Source organism: Pleurodeles waltl, chromosome 4_1 (assembly GCF_031143425.1).
Source record: "Pleurodeles waltl isolate 20211129_DDA chromosome 4_1, aPleWal1.hap1.20221129, whole genome shotgun sequence".
NCBI lineage: Eukaryota > Metazoa > Chordata > Amphibia > Caudata > Salamandridae > Pleurodeles > Pleurodeles waltl.
The window spans coordinates 1,004,998,674-1,005,016,323 of record NC_090442.1 but is presented as its reverse complement, the minus strand read 5'-3'; the positions used below and the strand labels follow the sequence as shown (position 1 = coordinate 1,005,016,323).

At 46.2% G+C, this 17,650-nt stretch overlaps 1 protein-coding gene across 1 annotated transcript in view; it reads right to left on the bottom strand.

Annotated features, from left to right (window-relative positions):
* Positions 1–689: 689 nt before the first annotated feature.
* The window catches only part of EFCAB10 (EF-hand calcium binding domain 10), a 75,589-nt gene continuing 58,628 nt past the window's right edge, over positions 690–17,650 (bottom strand). Inside the window, exon 4 of the mRNA XM_069230107.1 lies at positions 690–1,244. Coding sequence (XP_069086208.1) covers positions 1,205–1,244 — 40 coding nt within the window. The 3' untranslated portion in view covers positions 690–1,204. The remainder of the gene's footprint in view (positions 1,245–17,650) is intronic.

Below are 17,650 nucleotides of genomic sequence, written 5' to 3'. Positions count from 1 at the left end.
GTGACCTGCACTGGGCTGCGTTGTGGCGCTACCAAGCCACAGCCCACGCTGACTTCGGTTGGGGCAGGGCGTACCTGAATGGACTGATGTTGCTTGAGGTGCCATGGTGTTTTCCTTCCTCTCACCTGCATGGCTCTGGCGTGTTCTACGGGGTGGAACTGGTAAGGCTGAGTCTGTTCGAGTCAGAGACGGCAGCTGGGAAGGATGACAAAAGGACAGAGGCCTGAAAGTGGCAGGGGAACACTTTCTTCCTCTTAACTGGCTCAGTTCCGTCACTGAAGTTTCGCAGCTCTGGTGCTGGCAGCGTGACGACACTTGTCGCCCAGTGCCTTCCAGCTATCAGTATTTTTAGCGCCACATTTGCGTCCTTTCTTGACCCAAAAGCGACACAAACGTACAAAATATAATTGCATTTTGTACGTTTGCGCCGCTTTTGCGTTAAAAAATGACGCAAATGCGGCGCTAAAACAGTATAAATATGGGCCTTACTCTCTTCAGTAGAGTTACAGGCAGCCATCCACAGCCTATGACTCGGGTGGAAGTCCTTTAGCAACCGGTAAAGCCCTTTGCAGCTGCGGCGCTGACACTGAGCATGACTTACCTCTGAAACCATTTTTAGAATAAGAAAACTCATGGCTTAATAGGATTGTATAAAATAATGAAAAATGAAACATCAAGCAATGTTTTGTTGCTTGTAATATTTAATTAAAACAATTTCTATATTACCTTTACATTCTTGTGGACTTCAAAAGTGATCTAGTGCAAACTAAAGTGGACTTGCATTGCTGTATTTAATGTTAAGGTTGGTTAATGGTATATACGAGGATATTATAAACATTATGTACTGTGAACAGAGGGTGATCTTGCTTCACGGTGCTCCACTGTGCAATCCAAGTGCCGCTGTGCTGTGTCTGCTACGCAGTTCTCAGGGGTTGCCTTTCTCCTCTTCACGGTGTCGTTTTTTCCCGTTTTAAGCAGAGAAGCAGTAAAGCAGCTACGAGTGTCCCAGATGCGACATATGGACCACAACTCACGAACATTCACACACCTGTACAGGGCTCATGTTTAATACACTTTCAACGATATAAATGTGCGCGTGCGCAATCGCTCAACATTAACTGTGCATACGAAGGACATTCCTCCTAAAATGAATTAAACACGAAAAAGGAATTACAATTGTGCGTTTTGCAATGGTGAGTTGGTGTCATTTGAACGTTGCACTCGCTTTCTTTATCTTGTCCTTCCTAGAAAAAAACACAAACAATTGTGAACCAGTTTTATATCTCTAGTACGCATATACCAATTATAAGATACCATGAAGCAGAGATGAGCAGAGTGCTCTTGAAACATAATTTACCATCAGAACTCCAATTACGCTGGACTCGCTGTGCCACGCCAGCAGGCTCCCTGTCGCATAGGCTCAGACTTCCTTGTGCCAATAGAGAAGTTCTTCCCCCTAGCGATGATGCCTGTGTCCCTTATTCTATGACCCTGTCATCCACCCTGATCAAACCTTGTGTCAGTATGGGAAGGGGTCTAGGAGCTATTACACCACATAAGATACACTGTTCATATGATCAAACCTTGTGTCAGTATGGGAAGGGGTCTAGGAGCTATTACACAGCATAAGATACACTGTTCATGTGATCAAACCTTGTGTCAGTATGGGAAGGGGTCTAGGAGCTATTACACAGCATAAGATACACTGTTCATATATGTAAGCAAGGACCGCCCAACACGCCCACCGACTCACTCAGACCTGTTGTGTTTTTGCTTTATTCATACTCAAGTCACAGACACCGGAGAACAGTGGAGGGGTGCTCTGATCCAGGAATATGAGTCACTCCACAGAGTAACTTGTACTTACTTAGTTTCACCCCCTTTCATCCAGACTGATGGAGAGATTCTTCAGAATTGAACCTTTCAATGAAAAGGGTGGCATCAAACACAAAACTGCAGAGGCAACATTTCATATGCAGCGCCTCACCCAGAGGTGATGTTGAATAGGCTCTTAGCAAAAGTGTGAGGCAGGTCCCAACTGGCTGTTTTACAGATCACCTTCAGTGTAAAAGCTGCAGACAAGATTTTGAATTCATAAGCAAAAATCCGCCTGGGAAAGAAAGCCATATTAAAAAAAAAATCTTCACCCTACAACATTAGGAACTCCCAACACATAATGAAAGTCCTAGGGACCTGTTTGCCTTGGTTAGATTCACACGAAATGGAAGTATTGTCAACTGACTTTAAGCACTCAGTGCAATTTAGAGCGAACCGAAGAGCCCCCTTTGACATCAAGCTTGAGAGGAGTGCTCTCTGCAACAGAAGAAGGATTCGAAATCAATGCAGGAAGAAGGGTATATTTGGAAATCAGAAAGAGTGTTCAATCAAAAGAATCTATAGATCCACTGGGTAAAATAGAATAGGTTTCTGTGGAGGAAAGCAATTGAAGCTGACTAATCCTCTGCAATGAAGTGACCCAAGAAAGGGTGGGGGATGATTCTAATGTGACCAATTCATTGTCAATGAATGTAATGATTTCAAAAAGTTTCATGCCAAAATGAACAATGCAACGTTCCATCGCCATACCGAATTTGCTTCATGACAGGAAGCCAAAAATGGGGTCATCTAAGGATAAGTCGATATTATGGATCAGTGTGTCTAACATGAAGAGACATGCAGCACTGGACCAAAGGAGTGCTGATCTGAAGGGTGAGCAAAGTGACTCCCTAGCCAGACTCATAATAATCTGATTTTATGGAGATCTCTGGATCCTGGGAAAGTAACTGGGTTCCAATGTGAAAGCCAACAGTCCTGAGTCAACAGCTCTTTGTCGGATAAGAGGACCATTGAGATGCTAAGGATCATGAGACTTAAGACCCTTTGAAAGAATACCCATAGTTGAACATGTGGTAAGATTGATGCCATCTTTGTCCACTACAGTTACAATCCTTTCAGGTGGTTCTCCTACCTCCATGTCCTCCAGAACTCAAAGAAGGTCAGCTGTTGTTCGGTTACCCGGTAAGACACTCCCAGAAAACAAGCCAAAGGCCAATGATACATTTTGACTACTCAGTTTGAGGCCTAAACAGCAGCTATTAAGTGGTTTTGGCAAAACTTTTTGAAGTATATATGAAAACTCAAATACCTTAAAAAGACAGGACTCCAGTTGTGGCTGAAGAAATGAGAGTCAGAAGGGAGGCTGAAAGGGAGCATATTGTGCTGTTTTTTACTCCACCATCCACAAATCTGAAAAACCTCATAAGTGGGTGCCGAAAGGGGATCTGGTAATATACATCATTCAGAGACATGATGCAGACAGACTCTTCAACTGAATTATCAGCAAGTGTGGTTTCCCAGGCTAATCTCTTTTGTGGGTCCAGGTACTCGGTTCCCAGTAATCTAGCGCTAGACTTTTGAGCAATAGCTCTGGGGAGATGGATCAAGGTAAGGAAGGCAAGAAACAGCATCAGGCAGAAAAACACTGAGCACCTGAGAGACCGTAGACAGAAATCAAGACAGACTTGCATGCTCTCTCCCTCCAGGATTGAAGAAAAAAAGCTCCAACATGGGTATCATGGTCTCTGATTGTCGGAATACATTTGTTTGTTCGCCTTCTTTTCTCTCTCTTGAAGGGATTTAGTACTTTATTGTTCATTAGGTGCTCCGTCCTGTTAGGGTGAGGGATTGGTGAGGCCAAAAAATCCAGACAAGGGCCCACTTTTTTTATGTCCTCCAGGGCCTCTCCATCCCTAGGAAGCCTTGGCTGATATGTTGACAAGGGATTTTGATGTCAGCATTGCTGTCACATTCATAACAGTAGTGTGGAGGAACTTACTATGGAAAAGCAAGTTCACAGACTTCTCCTGGGTCTCCTACCTGAGATACCACAATCACTACAAAGGACAACACACTGTTGGTTGTGTCCATGTGATCAAAGGCAGATCTGAACAAAAATATGGCTGCTGTCTTGTCGTCTGTCACTCTGCCTACAAATTCTGTCTAAGAGAAGTAGAGGGATTGATCACTTAATCTCTGCATATACTGCCACATTTAAAGTTTGCAGTCTGCCAAAACCATGTTTGTGCTGCCTTGGAAAAGGCAGAGGTCATATTTTTGGCAGTTTCATTTTCCTTTACGAAATCAATGGGATTAGTGTTCATGTTAGAGGACAGGTTTTACAGATACTATAGACATTTAGGGGCATATTTATAATGCCCTAGCGCCACCTTGCGCCACATTAACGTCATTATTTTTTACGTGGCCCAACGAGGCCGAAATCCCTGCGCTGTATTTACAGAGTGGTGCAATGCATGCATTGCACCACTCTGTAACCCTTTGGGCTACATTATGCCTGCGCCAGGCATAATGTATGATAGCAGGCATTAAAAGGGGGCTTCTATTCTTTAGAATGGGGCCCTATGTACTCTGCAGGAGTAGCGCCAATATTTTTACACTACTGCAGAGTACATCAATAGCATCATGAGAAATTACGCTATTGCCCCCTACCCTGCGCCATGGTGCGCCGTTTTTTAAAAATACGGAGTACACATGGTGACAGTACGGGGGTGCTAAGGGGCGCAGGGAAAGTGCACCACTTTCCATAAATAAACACCAGTGTAGGAGTAGGCAGAAGGAGATAATTGGAACCAATGAGGGAGCAAGCTGGAACGAGAGGGGGCACTCTAAGTCCAGAAATATAGACACCCTGCATATAAGCAGTTGGGGCAGAACATAATAGGGCAGGAAACCAAATTCTCTACTCCTTTATGATAACTGTGTGCGAGTCCAAGCTGGCTCAAAGACATGGGGGGGGGAGAAGGGGGATTAGGGAGACTTGCAAACATCACTTTCTCCTGTGAGGATGAAATCCTGGCAACACTGATTAAGGAAGGCAGAGATTGGGGAAAGGATGCTCCCTCTTAGCGACCAAGGCGTGAGGAACTCGATCTGCCACATGAGCCAACTACCATTGGAGTGCATTGGTGGGCGGCTTGCAGCACCTCAAAGTGAGAGCAAATCTCTTTGAGGCCTTGACAAACAAAACCACTGTACTGGATTTATTTTTGTCCATGTACATGATCTTATTCAGAAGTGCCAAGTTGTATGCAGGACATGCTGTGAACTGTTAAGGTGAAATCCTGTCCTACATCTGTCATAAAAAGATCTGGGAAGTTTTCCGAATGACACCAGGATCTATTACAAATATATAGGAGCTTCCCTTGCATGCCCATTTTCTTTCCAAATCACTGAGTGTTGTAGTAACTTTAGCTCTACGTTGCAAATGCAATTTGCATTGGTTTAGTGGTAGAACACATTTTGTTTGGGTAATTACTGCATGTCAACTATATGTAATTCTACTGGAAGAACTCTTTTATAAAATACACACTACAAATAAGATGACCAGTAAGAAAAAGCAAAGGCAGACACATGAAGACGAGTGACCAACACATTAGTTACTAAAACACACAACGTCCACTAAGCACATCCTGAATCATACCTAGACTTTAGAAAAAGTTAATATAGAATACCGGGCTAACACGTTTTTGCTGAAAAAGTTTTCGAAAACTGGTTTAAAAACTGGAAAAGATGCACAGGCTGGTACCAGTGTTTGAACTTTACAATGGCCCATCATTTGCGGCACCCATTTGGTAGAATATACCAAGTAACAACAGGGGTGGGGTTGAAAGGGCATATTGCTCGGTGATCTTTAATCTTCACTAAACTGGTTCCTACTCTTCCTCGTCACTGTCCTTACATTACAATGATTAGTAGTATCAGGGATATAGACAACTAAGCTAGCAGTTCAAATGTAACATTCTTAGCCCTACTCCACTGCCAGAAGCACATAAATACTTGCTCCCCTCATCCAGTAGTCCTGTTTGTAATACCCTAGCAATACCACATTGGTTGAAGAAAGGCTGCACAGGCTAACCAATGACTGCGATGCCTAAGAGTAAGACTCAGTGTAATGAAAATTACTGGCAAGTAATCTGAGAATTACAACCTTGTTTCTCTTTCTCTTCACAGTCCTTACATTATAAGACTATGCCAAGCAGCACCACGCTCCGACAATCCCTAGTAGTTGCCCACATATAATTTACAACTCAAGGCACCAGTGGGGGTTCCAGAACACTACTTATGATGTAAAGCTACTGTCTAAATAAGGTAATAGATAAGGACGAATGCCAATTACCCATTTTTTTTTAGGTTTAACTTTATTCTACTAGGTTTTTGCTACACGTACACCCACCTACATCCAATGGCCAGTGGGGCCCGTTGGATATCACAGGAGGTCTATAAGTACTAAGCCCCCCCAAAAAACGTTAACAAAATACCACCCTTCCCTCCCCTATTCCTGTTTAAAATAATCTACGGGCAGTTGTAAACAATATATGGCATGCCACTGCTGAAGGTGGCTGGGTGATGGGGTCAGGGTCAGTGGCCAGTGTTCTCTGCCTCCCCTCTCCCACCCCAACACTCCCACTGCCCTGGAATTTTGGGGAGGGGGACTAATCAGGTTGCTTGTAGAACTTGAGTGTTGTTGAGAGCATTAAACCATACATCTTCTGGAGGGCAGTGCTAATGATTATGCCATAAGGTACCCTTACAAATCAAAGAAATTAAACTATAAGTAAATAATTCCCTTTGTGGATCACGAATGAGACAAATAAAAGTGTACCCAGATCTCCTTTGCAACACAGGGATACCCGGTTAAGGGGCCTAATCCAGTCAAATATGGTGGCTTCATTTTCTGCCACAATTCACCTTTGCCTCAGGAAACAAGTTGACAAAACCTGTTTGTTTCAACAGTCAATGATGCAGTTGACCAAATCTTTTTATTTCTTTCCTTATTTCGTTGGATAAAAGATGTGTCAGTCAGCTTTCTTCTCGCTACAGAACCACAACTGAGTTCCATTTTGGCTTTGCCTCTCAAACATAAGCGGGGCATATTCTGGAACCTCATATTTCCCCATCAGGCTCCTGCCAAAGGCAAGTGAAGAAAAGGAGGATTTTGTATCCTGTATCTAGCTGCCAATAAATGCTAATGAAAATGGACACTAAGGGCCAGATGTATCAAACATTTTTGTGATCGCCAACGGCCCAACGGTCGCAAAAATGCATTTTGGTATGTATCAAGTCCAATTTGCAATTCCGTAACTTGTTAACAAATCGCAAATTGGATTTGCGACTACATACCGATTCGTTATTAGGAAGGGGTGTGTAAAAGGCGTCCCTTCCTAATACCGAATCGCAGAGGTATGTATGATTGTTTTGTGACAGTGACTGCAGTCACAAAACAATTGCAGTTACCACCAATTTCAAATTTTGTGAATGCATGCAAAAACATTTTTTAAGAGCAGGCAGTGGTCCCACGTTTCATTTTTCTTTTTTAAACGCATCCCATTTTCCTTTAAGGAAAACAGGCTGCATTAAAAAAAAAAAAAAGATTGCTTTATTTAAAAGCAATCACAGACATGGTGGTCTGCTGAGCCCAGCAGGCCACCATCCCATTGATTGTAGCCATTCGCTATAGGGCGCAAATTGTGACCTACCTCATGAATATTAATGAGGTAGGTCCATTTGCGAGCCCTTGCGAATCGCTATATGAAACTCCCGGAGTTTCATATATTCCAATAACGATTATTTAGTTGCGATTCGCAAACAATCGCAATTTGGTAATCGCTATTGGAGTTAATGATACATCTGGCCCTAAGAGATGTATCCTCAAGCTCCTTGATAAGATCATAAGGAAATACATTTTCTAGTTATCTTTTACAGTGGAATGCCAAAGGCCTTTGTTGCACTTTTTGGTATCTGATTCCAAGTTTAGGTTGTGCAAGGGCCGTGGCCAAGATGGTGGCTGGATATGTTGCTTTTCAATGTGCTCTCGGTGGAAGCCACAACAGTCATTGTCCTGTGACTGCCCAGCGCTCTCCTCTATAGCTAGCACAGTGAGGATATGCCACAGTGAAAGGGAGTACACCCTGCAGAGGTGAGAGGATGCCATCCTCTTATGCTGCAGAGCTCTGGCGTGGCCTAGTCAAGGGCTCGTAACCACAGGCTCCCATGACTGGCAGGCCTGTCATGTGATCAGCTGTGGGCCAGTGGGGTGCCTAGAACCTGTCTCTTGCCCCAGTGGGGGGACCTTCGAGATGCACTGAAGGGCACCAGGGGCTCAGAGGGCTGCCATTTTACTGGTGTTGCAGGCAATGGAGCAAGAAGGCCCCATCCAAGCTGACCTTTGTCCCTGCAGACTTAAAAATGATCCTGCCTCCCTCTTTTTCCCCCCTCCCTCACACGGCCGCCACAGGGACGCTGACTTATGGATAGCACTGTGCATCTCGGAGGGGAAATATTGGACCAGGGAAGAGGTTGAAGTGGCTGGCTACTGAGGAGAGTTGTGTGGCCTCGTATCCAGAGAATGTGACTGGACCTGGTCGAGCTGCCTCCCCACTGCTTAGTTGCAGACACAGGGGAGCACAGCCAAGCTGCATCAGAAGAGACCTTCTGATGCGGACAATAACCATAAGCAACAGGTGGCCTGAGTGAATTGAGCTGTATGTGTTTACCTAGGGTGATCTGCCGGGGGTTGTGGACTGAGTTTGAACCTTAAGACTGGCTGCTCTCTACACGCATACACTCACAAAGCGGGTACCGAGTTGCATAAATACCTGTGCACAGTGGTAGCTTTGCATATATGTCACATATGGTAGCTTAAAATCCAGTTACCTCTTCCAAGCAGTGGTACAGTAGGTGGTTGGTGCTGCTTTGTGTGAGTCAATGGAACATTCATCACTGGGTATTGGGGTATATGGCGAGAAGGTGAGGTCGTTGTGAAACCATGGGGTCTGTTAGAAATGGGGTCTTTAGTTGGCAGTGGTTTGCACCCTGTCCAAATAGGTACCCTAACTCCAGTCAGGATAAGGGATTATTGACAGGGGAGGTGATGCGTTGATTCTCTCCTCACAAGAGAGGTGATGCGCCGGTTCCTTACTGGCAGGGGAGTTGATGTGTCAGTTCTCTTCCCACAGGAGAGGGGATGCGTTGGTTTCCGGTGACGCAGCCTCAGTTCCTTGCTGCGGTGCAGGGTCAATGCAAAAATGACATCCAGTGATGATGCAAAGGAAAATCCAGATGCACTGTGATGATACAGGCGTAGTGGAACAGGCGCTGCATCGGTCCTACAGGCGCTGCATATATCCTTCCACTGCAAGGCAGGCGCTGCGTTGAGTCCTCAGCCGCAAGGCATGCGCTGCGCTGATTGTTCTGTCGCAAACCAGGAGAAATGTAGATTTTCAGCTGCGGCAATCCGATGCATGGATGTTCTTCCTAAGGACACCAATTTCCACTTCTAAGGGCCCTAGGACTGGATTTGGCACCACTTGGCAAGTCAGGACTCTCATCAGAAGAGACCAGGCACTGGCAGATGAAGTCTTTGATGTCCCTGAAACTTCTAACAGGAGACCAGCTCAGTTCAAGCCCTTAGAAAGCAGGATTTAGAAAGCAAAGCCCTGTCCTTTCACTCCCAGGACAGAAGCAGCAAGCAGCAGACCCACACAAAAAAGCAACAGGCAGAGTGGCATTTCCTCCTACAGCATCCAGCTCTTGTTCCTGGCAGAATGTCCTTGGTCCAGAACTGTTCTGAAGTTGTGGTCTCAGAGGCCCAATACTTATACTCAATTCTGCCTTTGAAGTAGGCAAACTTCAAAGGAAAGTCTTTGTAGTGCACAAGACCCTGCCTTTCCTGCCCTGGCCCCAGACACACTCCAGGGGGTTGGTGACCGCTTTGTGTAAGGACAGGTACAGCCCTATTCAGGTGCAAGTGTCAGCTCCTCCCACCACTCTAGCCCGGGAAGGCCCTTCAGGATAGGCAGGGCACACCTCAGCTCCCTTTGTGTGACTGTCTAGAGTAAATTCACAAACAGCCCAACTGTTATCCTGACCCAGAAGTGTATTCCATAGACAGGCAGAGGCACAGAATGGTTAAGTAGGAAAATGCCCATATTCTAAACATGGCATTTTCAAATGTATAATTTAAAGACAACTTCCCCAAAAGATGTATTTTTAAATTGTGAGTTCAGAGACTCTTAACTCCACATCTCTCTCTGCTCCCAATGGGAAATTACACTTAAAAGATATTTCAAGGCAATACCCATGTGAACCTATGGGAGAGATAGTGATATGAAATAGTGAAAACCAAATTTAGCAGTATTTCACTATCAGGACATGTAAAACACACCAGTACATGTCCTATCTTTTAAATATACTTCTCTAGGCCCGTGGGACTGCCTTGAGTCTACCTCATGGGTGACTTACATGTAGTAAAAGGGAAGGTTTAGGCTTACCAAATGGGCCCAACTTCCAGGTCGAAATGGCAGCTAAAAATTGCACACACAGACACTGCAGTTGCAGGTCGGTGACATGTTTACTGGGCTACTCTTGTGGGTGGCACAATCAGTGCTGCAGGCCCAACAGTAGTATTTGATTTACAGACCCTGGGCACCCATGGTGCACCATGGTTTACCAGTAAACCAAATATGCCATTCATGGATAAACCAATCACCATTACCATTTAGACATAGAGCACTTGCCCTTTAACACTGGTCAGCATTGGGCAAAGTGCCCAGAGTCCTAAAAAAGTCACCAAAAACTAAATTCAGCACAGGATCAAAAACAGGAGGTCATAAGCCAAAAAGACAGGGAAACCCTGCAGAAAGGGCCATTTCCAACAAGGTCCTAAACCCGCTGGTGCCACTGAAGCCACTGAACGCTTGAATGCTAGTATTGACCAAAGTCCAGACCCCTCTGGTGGCATGCAAAAAATCGCTCCTTGAATACTTAAGTAAATTTGAGGATATCCTGCAAGCAGTATTGGACACTAAGGCCATTTTGGAGCTGAAAATTGACACAATGGTGGCAGATATGGGACTGCTCACTCAGACCCTCAAAACACCACTGTAAGAGTGGTAACAAATTAGCCCACAATGGCAAAGATGTGTCCATCAGTGAAAGACATGCAACTTCAACTGCCAGAGTTACTGGAAGAGTTGAGGTTTGTCAAGTTGAAAGAGGATGACGCAGAGGCCGTTCATGCAGAAATAATTTGTGCATAATAAGACTACTGGGGTGGGCTGTGGGCCACAACATGGAGCTGTTTCTTGAACAGTGGCTTGTCGACAAGGTGCTGGTTGGTAAAAAGATTACTTTTTTTCTCTGTGGAGTGAGCTCACATGGTTCCGTCTAGGATACCCCTTCTGGAGGTGACCTCAGGGCCGGTAGTGCCGCGGCTTTTCAACTACAGTGACAGACCACATCCTACATGTCGCTTGAAGTGAGGACCCCTGGATGGTGGACGACAGAACAGTGAACTTGTCTCCAGGCTACTCCACGGAGGTGCAAAGGCGCAGGGAATTATCAATGAAAATTAAAAAGTGGCTATGCCAAAAGGGCCTGTGCTACTCCTTAATGTTCCCAGATACTTTTTGTAATGCCAGCAGAGGCTTCGGCCTCGCTGGAGTCCAAAGTCAAAACAGATGTTGCGGACCAAAAAGGTGATGGCTGGCAGCTGCGCAAGAACAGGCAACTTACCACAAACAAACATTTAGGCGGACCATTCAATTAGCAGGATGCCAGGAAAAGGGCAATATTATCGTGGAGGAGCTGGAGTCAAACAGCCAATCCACAAACAAGCTGCCAATGATGGAATCAGATCTGCGCAGTGATCGCATAAGTTAGAACCTCACTGATGTCGAACTGGAACTGATACAGGGTCCTGCTGTCATCCCAATGACTATGGACATATTTTATCTGAATGGATTCTGATTATATCATTTTGAACCGTAATGAGTGATTGAATATTGCATGATGTGCTGCCACATTGTGAGGGGGGAATTAGTTTCCTCAGAACTGGGGGGAGTCCCTTGCGTGAGCCAGTCCTCATTTCCTCTCAGTTTATGGTTCCTCTGTATATAGTAACAGGGACACATAGTTGGCACATGTTTACTGTGCTGGTATTTTGGCATGGCTGCTCCAAAAACCCCGACCAGGAAGCAGGAGTTGGAAGTTTGATGGATATTGAATTTTCTTGCAACAATACTGTACTTTGTGAAGGGAATGGTTATGTAAGTGGCAGGAGGCTAGACATGATAAAGATCTTCAACCCAGGTACAACATTCTTACCTGGAAAAAGTACTGGCTACACCTGTGAAAAGGTTACTTGCGGCACTGCCATGTACAGTTTGCACTCCTGCAGGAGACACACATGACAGCCCAGGAGTTGGTCAAGCTGAGTAAAAAAAGGAGTGGCATAGTGGTCAGAACCACTTACTTGATCTATGCCAGGGAGCTGTCACCTGGGTGGCACGTGGGACTCCATTTGTGCTAAAAACACATTAAGGTGGATTCAGAGGGTAGATGTGTAGTAGAGAGGGCTGTTGGATGGCAAACCAATATCCTTAGTGTCAATATACATCCTGAATGCAAATATTGCCCCGTTCCTGACTACTCTCTTCCCGTCCTCACTTGACAACACACATGTGCCTTGTGTATGGCGAAGCGACTTCAATTGTGTCTCAGACTTAAACATAGATTGCTCAACGGCTTTGAGTTTGGGGACCCACTCACTTATGCCTCAGGCCACTTAACACAATGGGCAAGGGACCTCATGGGGACTGATACCTGGAGAGCATTGCATTCAAGCAACACAGAATAATCCTTCTACTTGAGGCTACATGCTCTACACACTCGGATAGATCTGTTTTACTATCATGTTGAGGTTTCTACAAGGATGATTGATACAGAACGTTTGGTGTGCACACTGTCTGACCACAACCCTCTTAGGCTCACACTCAGAAGAGGCAGAACTTTCCCAGCCATACCTACTTGGACCCACTGTTCAGAACTACTGCTTGGAAATACGTAGATCATTACTTTGTGGAGAATGCGAGGGACAGTCTCCTACACGACCATAGAATGAAATGTGTTTAAGATGGTGTTGTGCGACTTATGTATAAAAATGACGTATAGTGTAAAACAGGTTCTGCATGCAAAGGAGACATAATTTGAAGACCATTAGAATGTTGGGAGATTAAATTGCTCGGAAATAATCAAGTTACACAAGTATTGGCTCAAGCTGAGGTAAAACACAGGGCATTACTAGACAGATTGGGTAGGGTAGAGTACAGAGAATATGTGGCTCAACAACATTCTGAAGGAGACAAGGCAGGACTAATGCTAGCCTGGATCTTACGATTGGAGAACCCGAGAAACCCCAATAGTCACCATCCACGACTGTATGGACTTGCGTGTAAATTTGCAAGCAGGTATTAATGTGAAGCTTAGGGAATACTACAAAAATCTGTATGCCTTGACCCCTTATTCAGGAGGGGTTGATGTTTTCTGATATTTGAATGGAATTCCACCATCCTCCATCAATGTGCTCCAACGCACAGAACTAGACAAATGTATTCAGTTACAGGGGATAAAGATAGATATATTTCAGACTGCCAGAAGCAAAACCCTAGGTCTGGTTGGTTTCCCAGTGGAATTATGTGCAACATAGCTAGCCAGCTTGACTCCTCAACTTCTAAAGGTACACGAGGTAGCAAACAAATTGGGGTACCCGCTCATGTTCTTGACAGAGGTACTGATTGTGGTCCTTCCGAAAGCCAGCTGAGACCCCTTTCTAGTGAGCCTTTATTGCCCACTCTCACTACTGAACCTAGATTATAAAATCCTGGGAAGGTGCTGGCCAACCGGTTGACACTAATAGCCCAAACTATAATCTGTTGTGATCAAACCGGGTTTATTCCTGGAAGGTACACACTCCTCAATCTGCAACGCCTATTTAGGGTTATGGATTGGACAGGGCATCAAGGAGCTGAACACTGGGTGGCCTCACTAGACACAGTAAAAGCTTTTGATACACTGAGTTGGCCATTCCCGTTGGAAATACTAGATTGCTCAGGCATGGGCCTGCAATTCATTACGATGGTTGCAGGTGGTATATACCTAGCCAGTGGCAAGGACATTCACCAATAGGGTGATTTCATGAGCAGTGTAGATATACAGGGAAACTAGGCAGGGTTTCCCTCTGTTATCTATTATGTTTGCACAGCAATCAAACCACTGGCATGCATTCAACAGCGCAAGATCCTAATGGGGGATACAAGTCAAGAATGATTGTCACATTGTCTCGTTATAAGCAGATGACGTGCTAATATATCTTCAAGGTTGTCCGATAATACCAACACTCTGGCTTACTTAATGCCATTATTAGACATTGGTAAAGTGCATGGGCTGAAAGTTAACCAAGAAAAGTCATGCTTACTCCTACTGACCAGACGTGCATAGGCTTCTCCCCCCATGGGACTACACTTGGCTTTGAGCACCTTTGGATATCTTGGCGGAAATGTATACCACAGAGAGACAGACTTAATAAACGGAAACTTAGGGAAAGCAATCACATCTCTTGGGGGGTCTCCAAAATGGTGATACTGCCTAGGCACGGATGTTTTTTCTCATCTCTGAAGTAACTGTAGGTTCTGGTTCTAGTACCCCCCCCCCCATTTTTTTGCCTGGTGTCAGTGAGTGCACACTGTAGTTCACTGGGATCTTGCTAATCAGGATCCCAATGCCAGTGCTCTTGCCCCTACATTTGGTTGCTGGTAAAAAATTTACTCCCAGAATTGGCATACTGGTGCACCCATGTAAGTCCCTAGTATATGGTACTTAAGTACCCAGGGCATTGGTGCACCAAGGGTTTCCCATGGGCTAAAGCATATATCGTGCCACCCATTGGAGTCCATGCAAACTGTGAGGCATATTTATACTCTGTTTGTGCCAATTTTGTCTCAAACGTTTCTGACACAAATTTGGCGCAAAACTAACACCATATTTATACTTTGACGCCCAACCCAGCGAATGTCAAAATTCAGCAGTGTGAGTAATTTTCTGGATGCGGGAAACTGCCTTGCGGTAATGACATGCAAGGTAAGCGTTCCCCTCCAAAAAATGAGTTTAAGGCCTGTGCGCCTTACTATACACCTGCGTCATTTTGACGCATAGGAGGGGGCGGGCTTTAAAAAATGATGCACAGCCTGATTTGCGACGTTTTTTAACGCCTGGGTGAGGGCAGGCGTTAAGGGACCGGTGGGCTAATTTCCACGGTCTCTGACCATGGAAGCAGTCCACAGGTGCCCTTCAATGCCCCCAGGGACTCCCCCTGCCACCCTCACCTACCCCTGGAGGACACCCTTGGGTGGGGGGGACCCATCCCAGGTAAGTACAGGTAAGTTGAGGTCAGTCATTTTTAAAAAAAAAATTAAGTGGCATAGGGGGGCCTAACTTGGGCCCCCCCTACATGCCACTGTGCCCAATGACCATGCCCAGGGGCCATTGGGCAGGGGAGCATGACTCCTGTCTTTCCTAAGACAGGAGTAATTTCAATGGGGGTTGTGCATCAAAAAATAACACAAGTCCGGTTAGAGCCATGATTTTTTACTCTAACCTGACTTGCACCATTTTTTGACGCCCAACCCCCATTCTTCCCTACGCCTGCGCTGCCCGGTTAGAGTCATTTTTTAAAACTCTAACCAGCCCGCAGCCCCGGCTAATGTCAATCCATAAATAAGGCACCTGCCTGGCGCATTGGAATGGTGTTAGCCGGTGGTAAATGTTTCGACGCAAACCAGCGTCGGCGCTGGTTTGCGTCAGAAAGTATAAATATGGGTCTGTTTCTGTGTCTGCAGGCCACCCATTGCGGCTTGTGTGAAAGGGTGCATGCTCCTTTCACCACCAAACCTGGTCACTGCACTTAGACACTATAAGTCACCCCCCTCCCGGTAGGCCCTTCAGCACAAAACCAGGGTGCATCTCCCTAAATGTGAGGGTACCCCTGCATGAGCAGGGTGCCCCTACAGACCCCAGGGCATTTCCTGGACTTAGTAAGTATGGGGAAGCCATCTTAAGGTATGTAGTGGACACTGCTCAACACAAGTGGTTCAACTACATAATGGCTTCTCTGAACCTAGGCATGTTTAGTATCAAACATGTTGGAATGATGCAACTACACCGACTCCAGTGTTAGTTGCATGATACCATGTACTCTGGGGGTTCCTTAGAGGATTCCCCCAGTTCTGCCTGTGCAACCTTATGGGGCCTAGCTGCCAGTCCACGCTGCTGCTGACTCCAGAAACTGTTCTGCCCTCCTACTGGTGTGCCTGGCTCAGGCCGGAGAGGAAGAACAAACGATTTCATGCAAGAGAGAGGTGTGACCACCTCCTCCTGTGTATTAGGTGTCTAAGGGCTGGGGTGGGGTGGCCTCTGAGAGCCAGTCTGCTTTGAAGGGCACATTGGTGCCCTCCTTGCATAATCTGGTATGCACAAGTTTGGGAACCCCAGGTTCCTGCTCTCGTGCAAAACTACACAAAGGATGGGAGTGACCAACCTCCGTCCAGTTCCTCCCCTAGGAAGGCGCAGAGAGCTCTGCCATGTGGCCACTTGAATCTGCCATCTTGAAAATAAGATGTACCAAGGCCCCTGGGAGCATCTGACTGGTTAGGCCTGGTAGATGACATCCTTACCCCCTCTGATAGGTGGGTCACTACAGCGAGTGGCCAACACCCTTTTAGGGTTACTTAAGGGCTCCCCTGTGCAGGGGTCCTCAGATTCATTGGGCAAGACTCTCTGAGGAACGCTCTGCAAGACATCTTCTGCTCCTGGCCTCTGGAACTGCTGCTGGTCTGCTTTGGAATCAAAACATGTCTGCTTCTGGTGGGAAGGCTCACATTGCAACATTGTTGCTTCGGATCCTGCAAGAATTCTGCAACATTCAAGGCTGTGCATTCTCGAGGGTCACAAGGACTCTGTTTGCACAAAGAAGCACAAAGGAGTAAAGGAGGCACTCCCCTGCATCCGCAGGTACCTCAAGACAACGTCAACCGGCTCTGGGAACTGATGTCCCACGGCCATCTGAAGACTCTGCTTCACAGGTGGTGAGTCTGTGGCCTCTACTGGGTCCCGCCTGCCTGTCTTCTCACCAGCTTGGGAGACTGTGGGCTTCTGCTCCTGCCACTGGACTGGAAACCCTGTGCACCGAGTGTTGCACTTGCCAAGGCTTGTTGACTCTTCCTCCAGAAGATCTTCAAGCACCAAGAAGCCCCCTGCCTCCAGCACTCTGCATCCAAAGATCACCCCCTGTCCTGCAGCTCCTGCAATGTGGGATTTCTGTTTTGTTGTGATGGTGAGTCCTCCTTGTGACTCCCTGTGTCCATCGCCTGTGGGTCACGACTGGGGGCTCCAGCGACTTCTGCTGGCCTTCTTGCAAGCTGAGGGCCAGACCTAACTCACCCTCCTGGGTAGAGTCTCCTGGACCTTGCTGGTCTCCAAAATTTTGCAAACAGCTCTTCAGCTCCTGCTTGCATTTGCAAGTGCTGGCTGGTCACAGACCCTCTTGCAATCTGGTGACCATTGAGGGACCGCTCGTAGGCAACTCCTAGGATCTTCTGCCGCTCCTGAACCCCGCAGCTGGACTTCTTCTTTCACCAACTTGCAGCAACATACTGTTCATGAGGGTGGGCTTTGCCACCTGCACCACCTGGGGACCTCCAAGGGTGCTGGACTCTGTCCCTTTCCTTTTCACGTCCTCCAT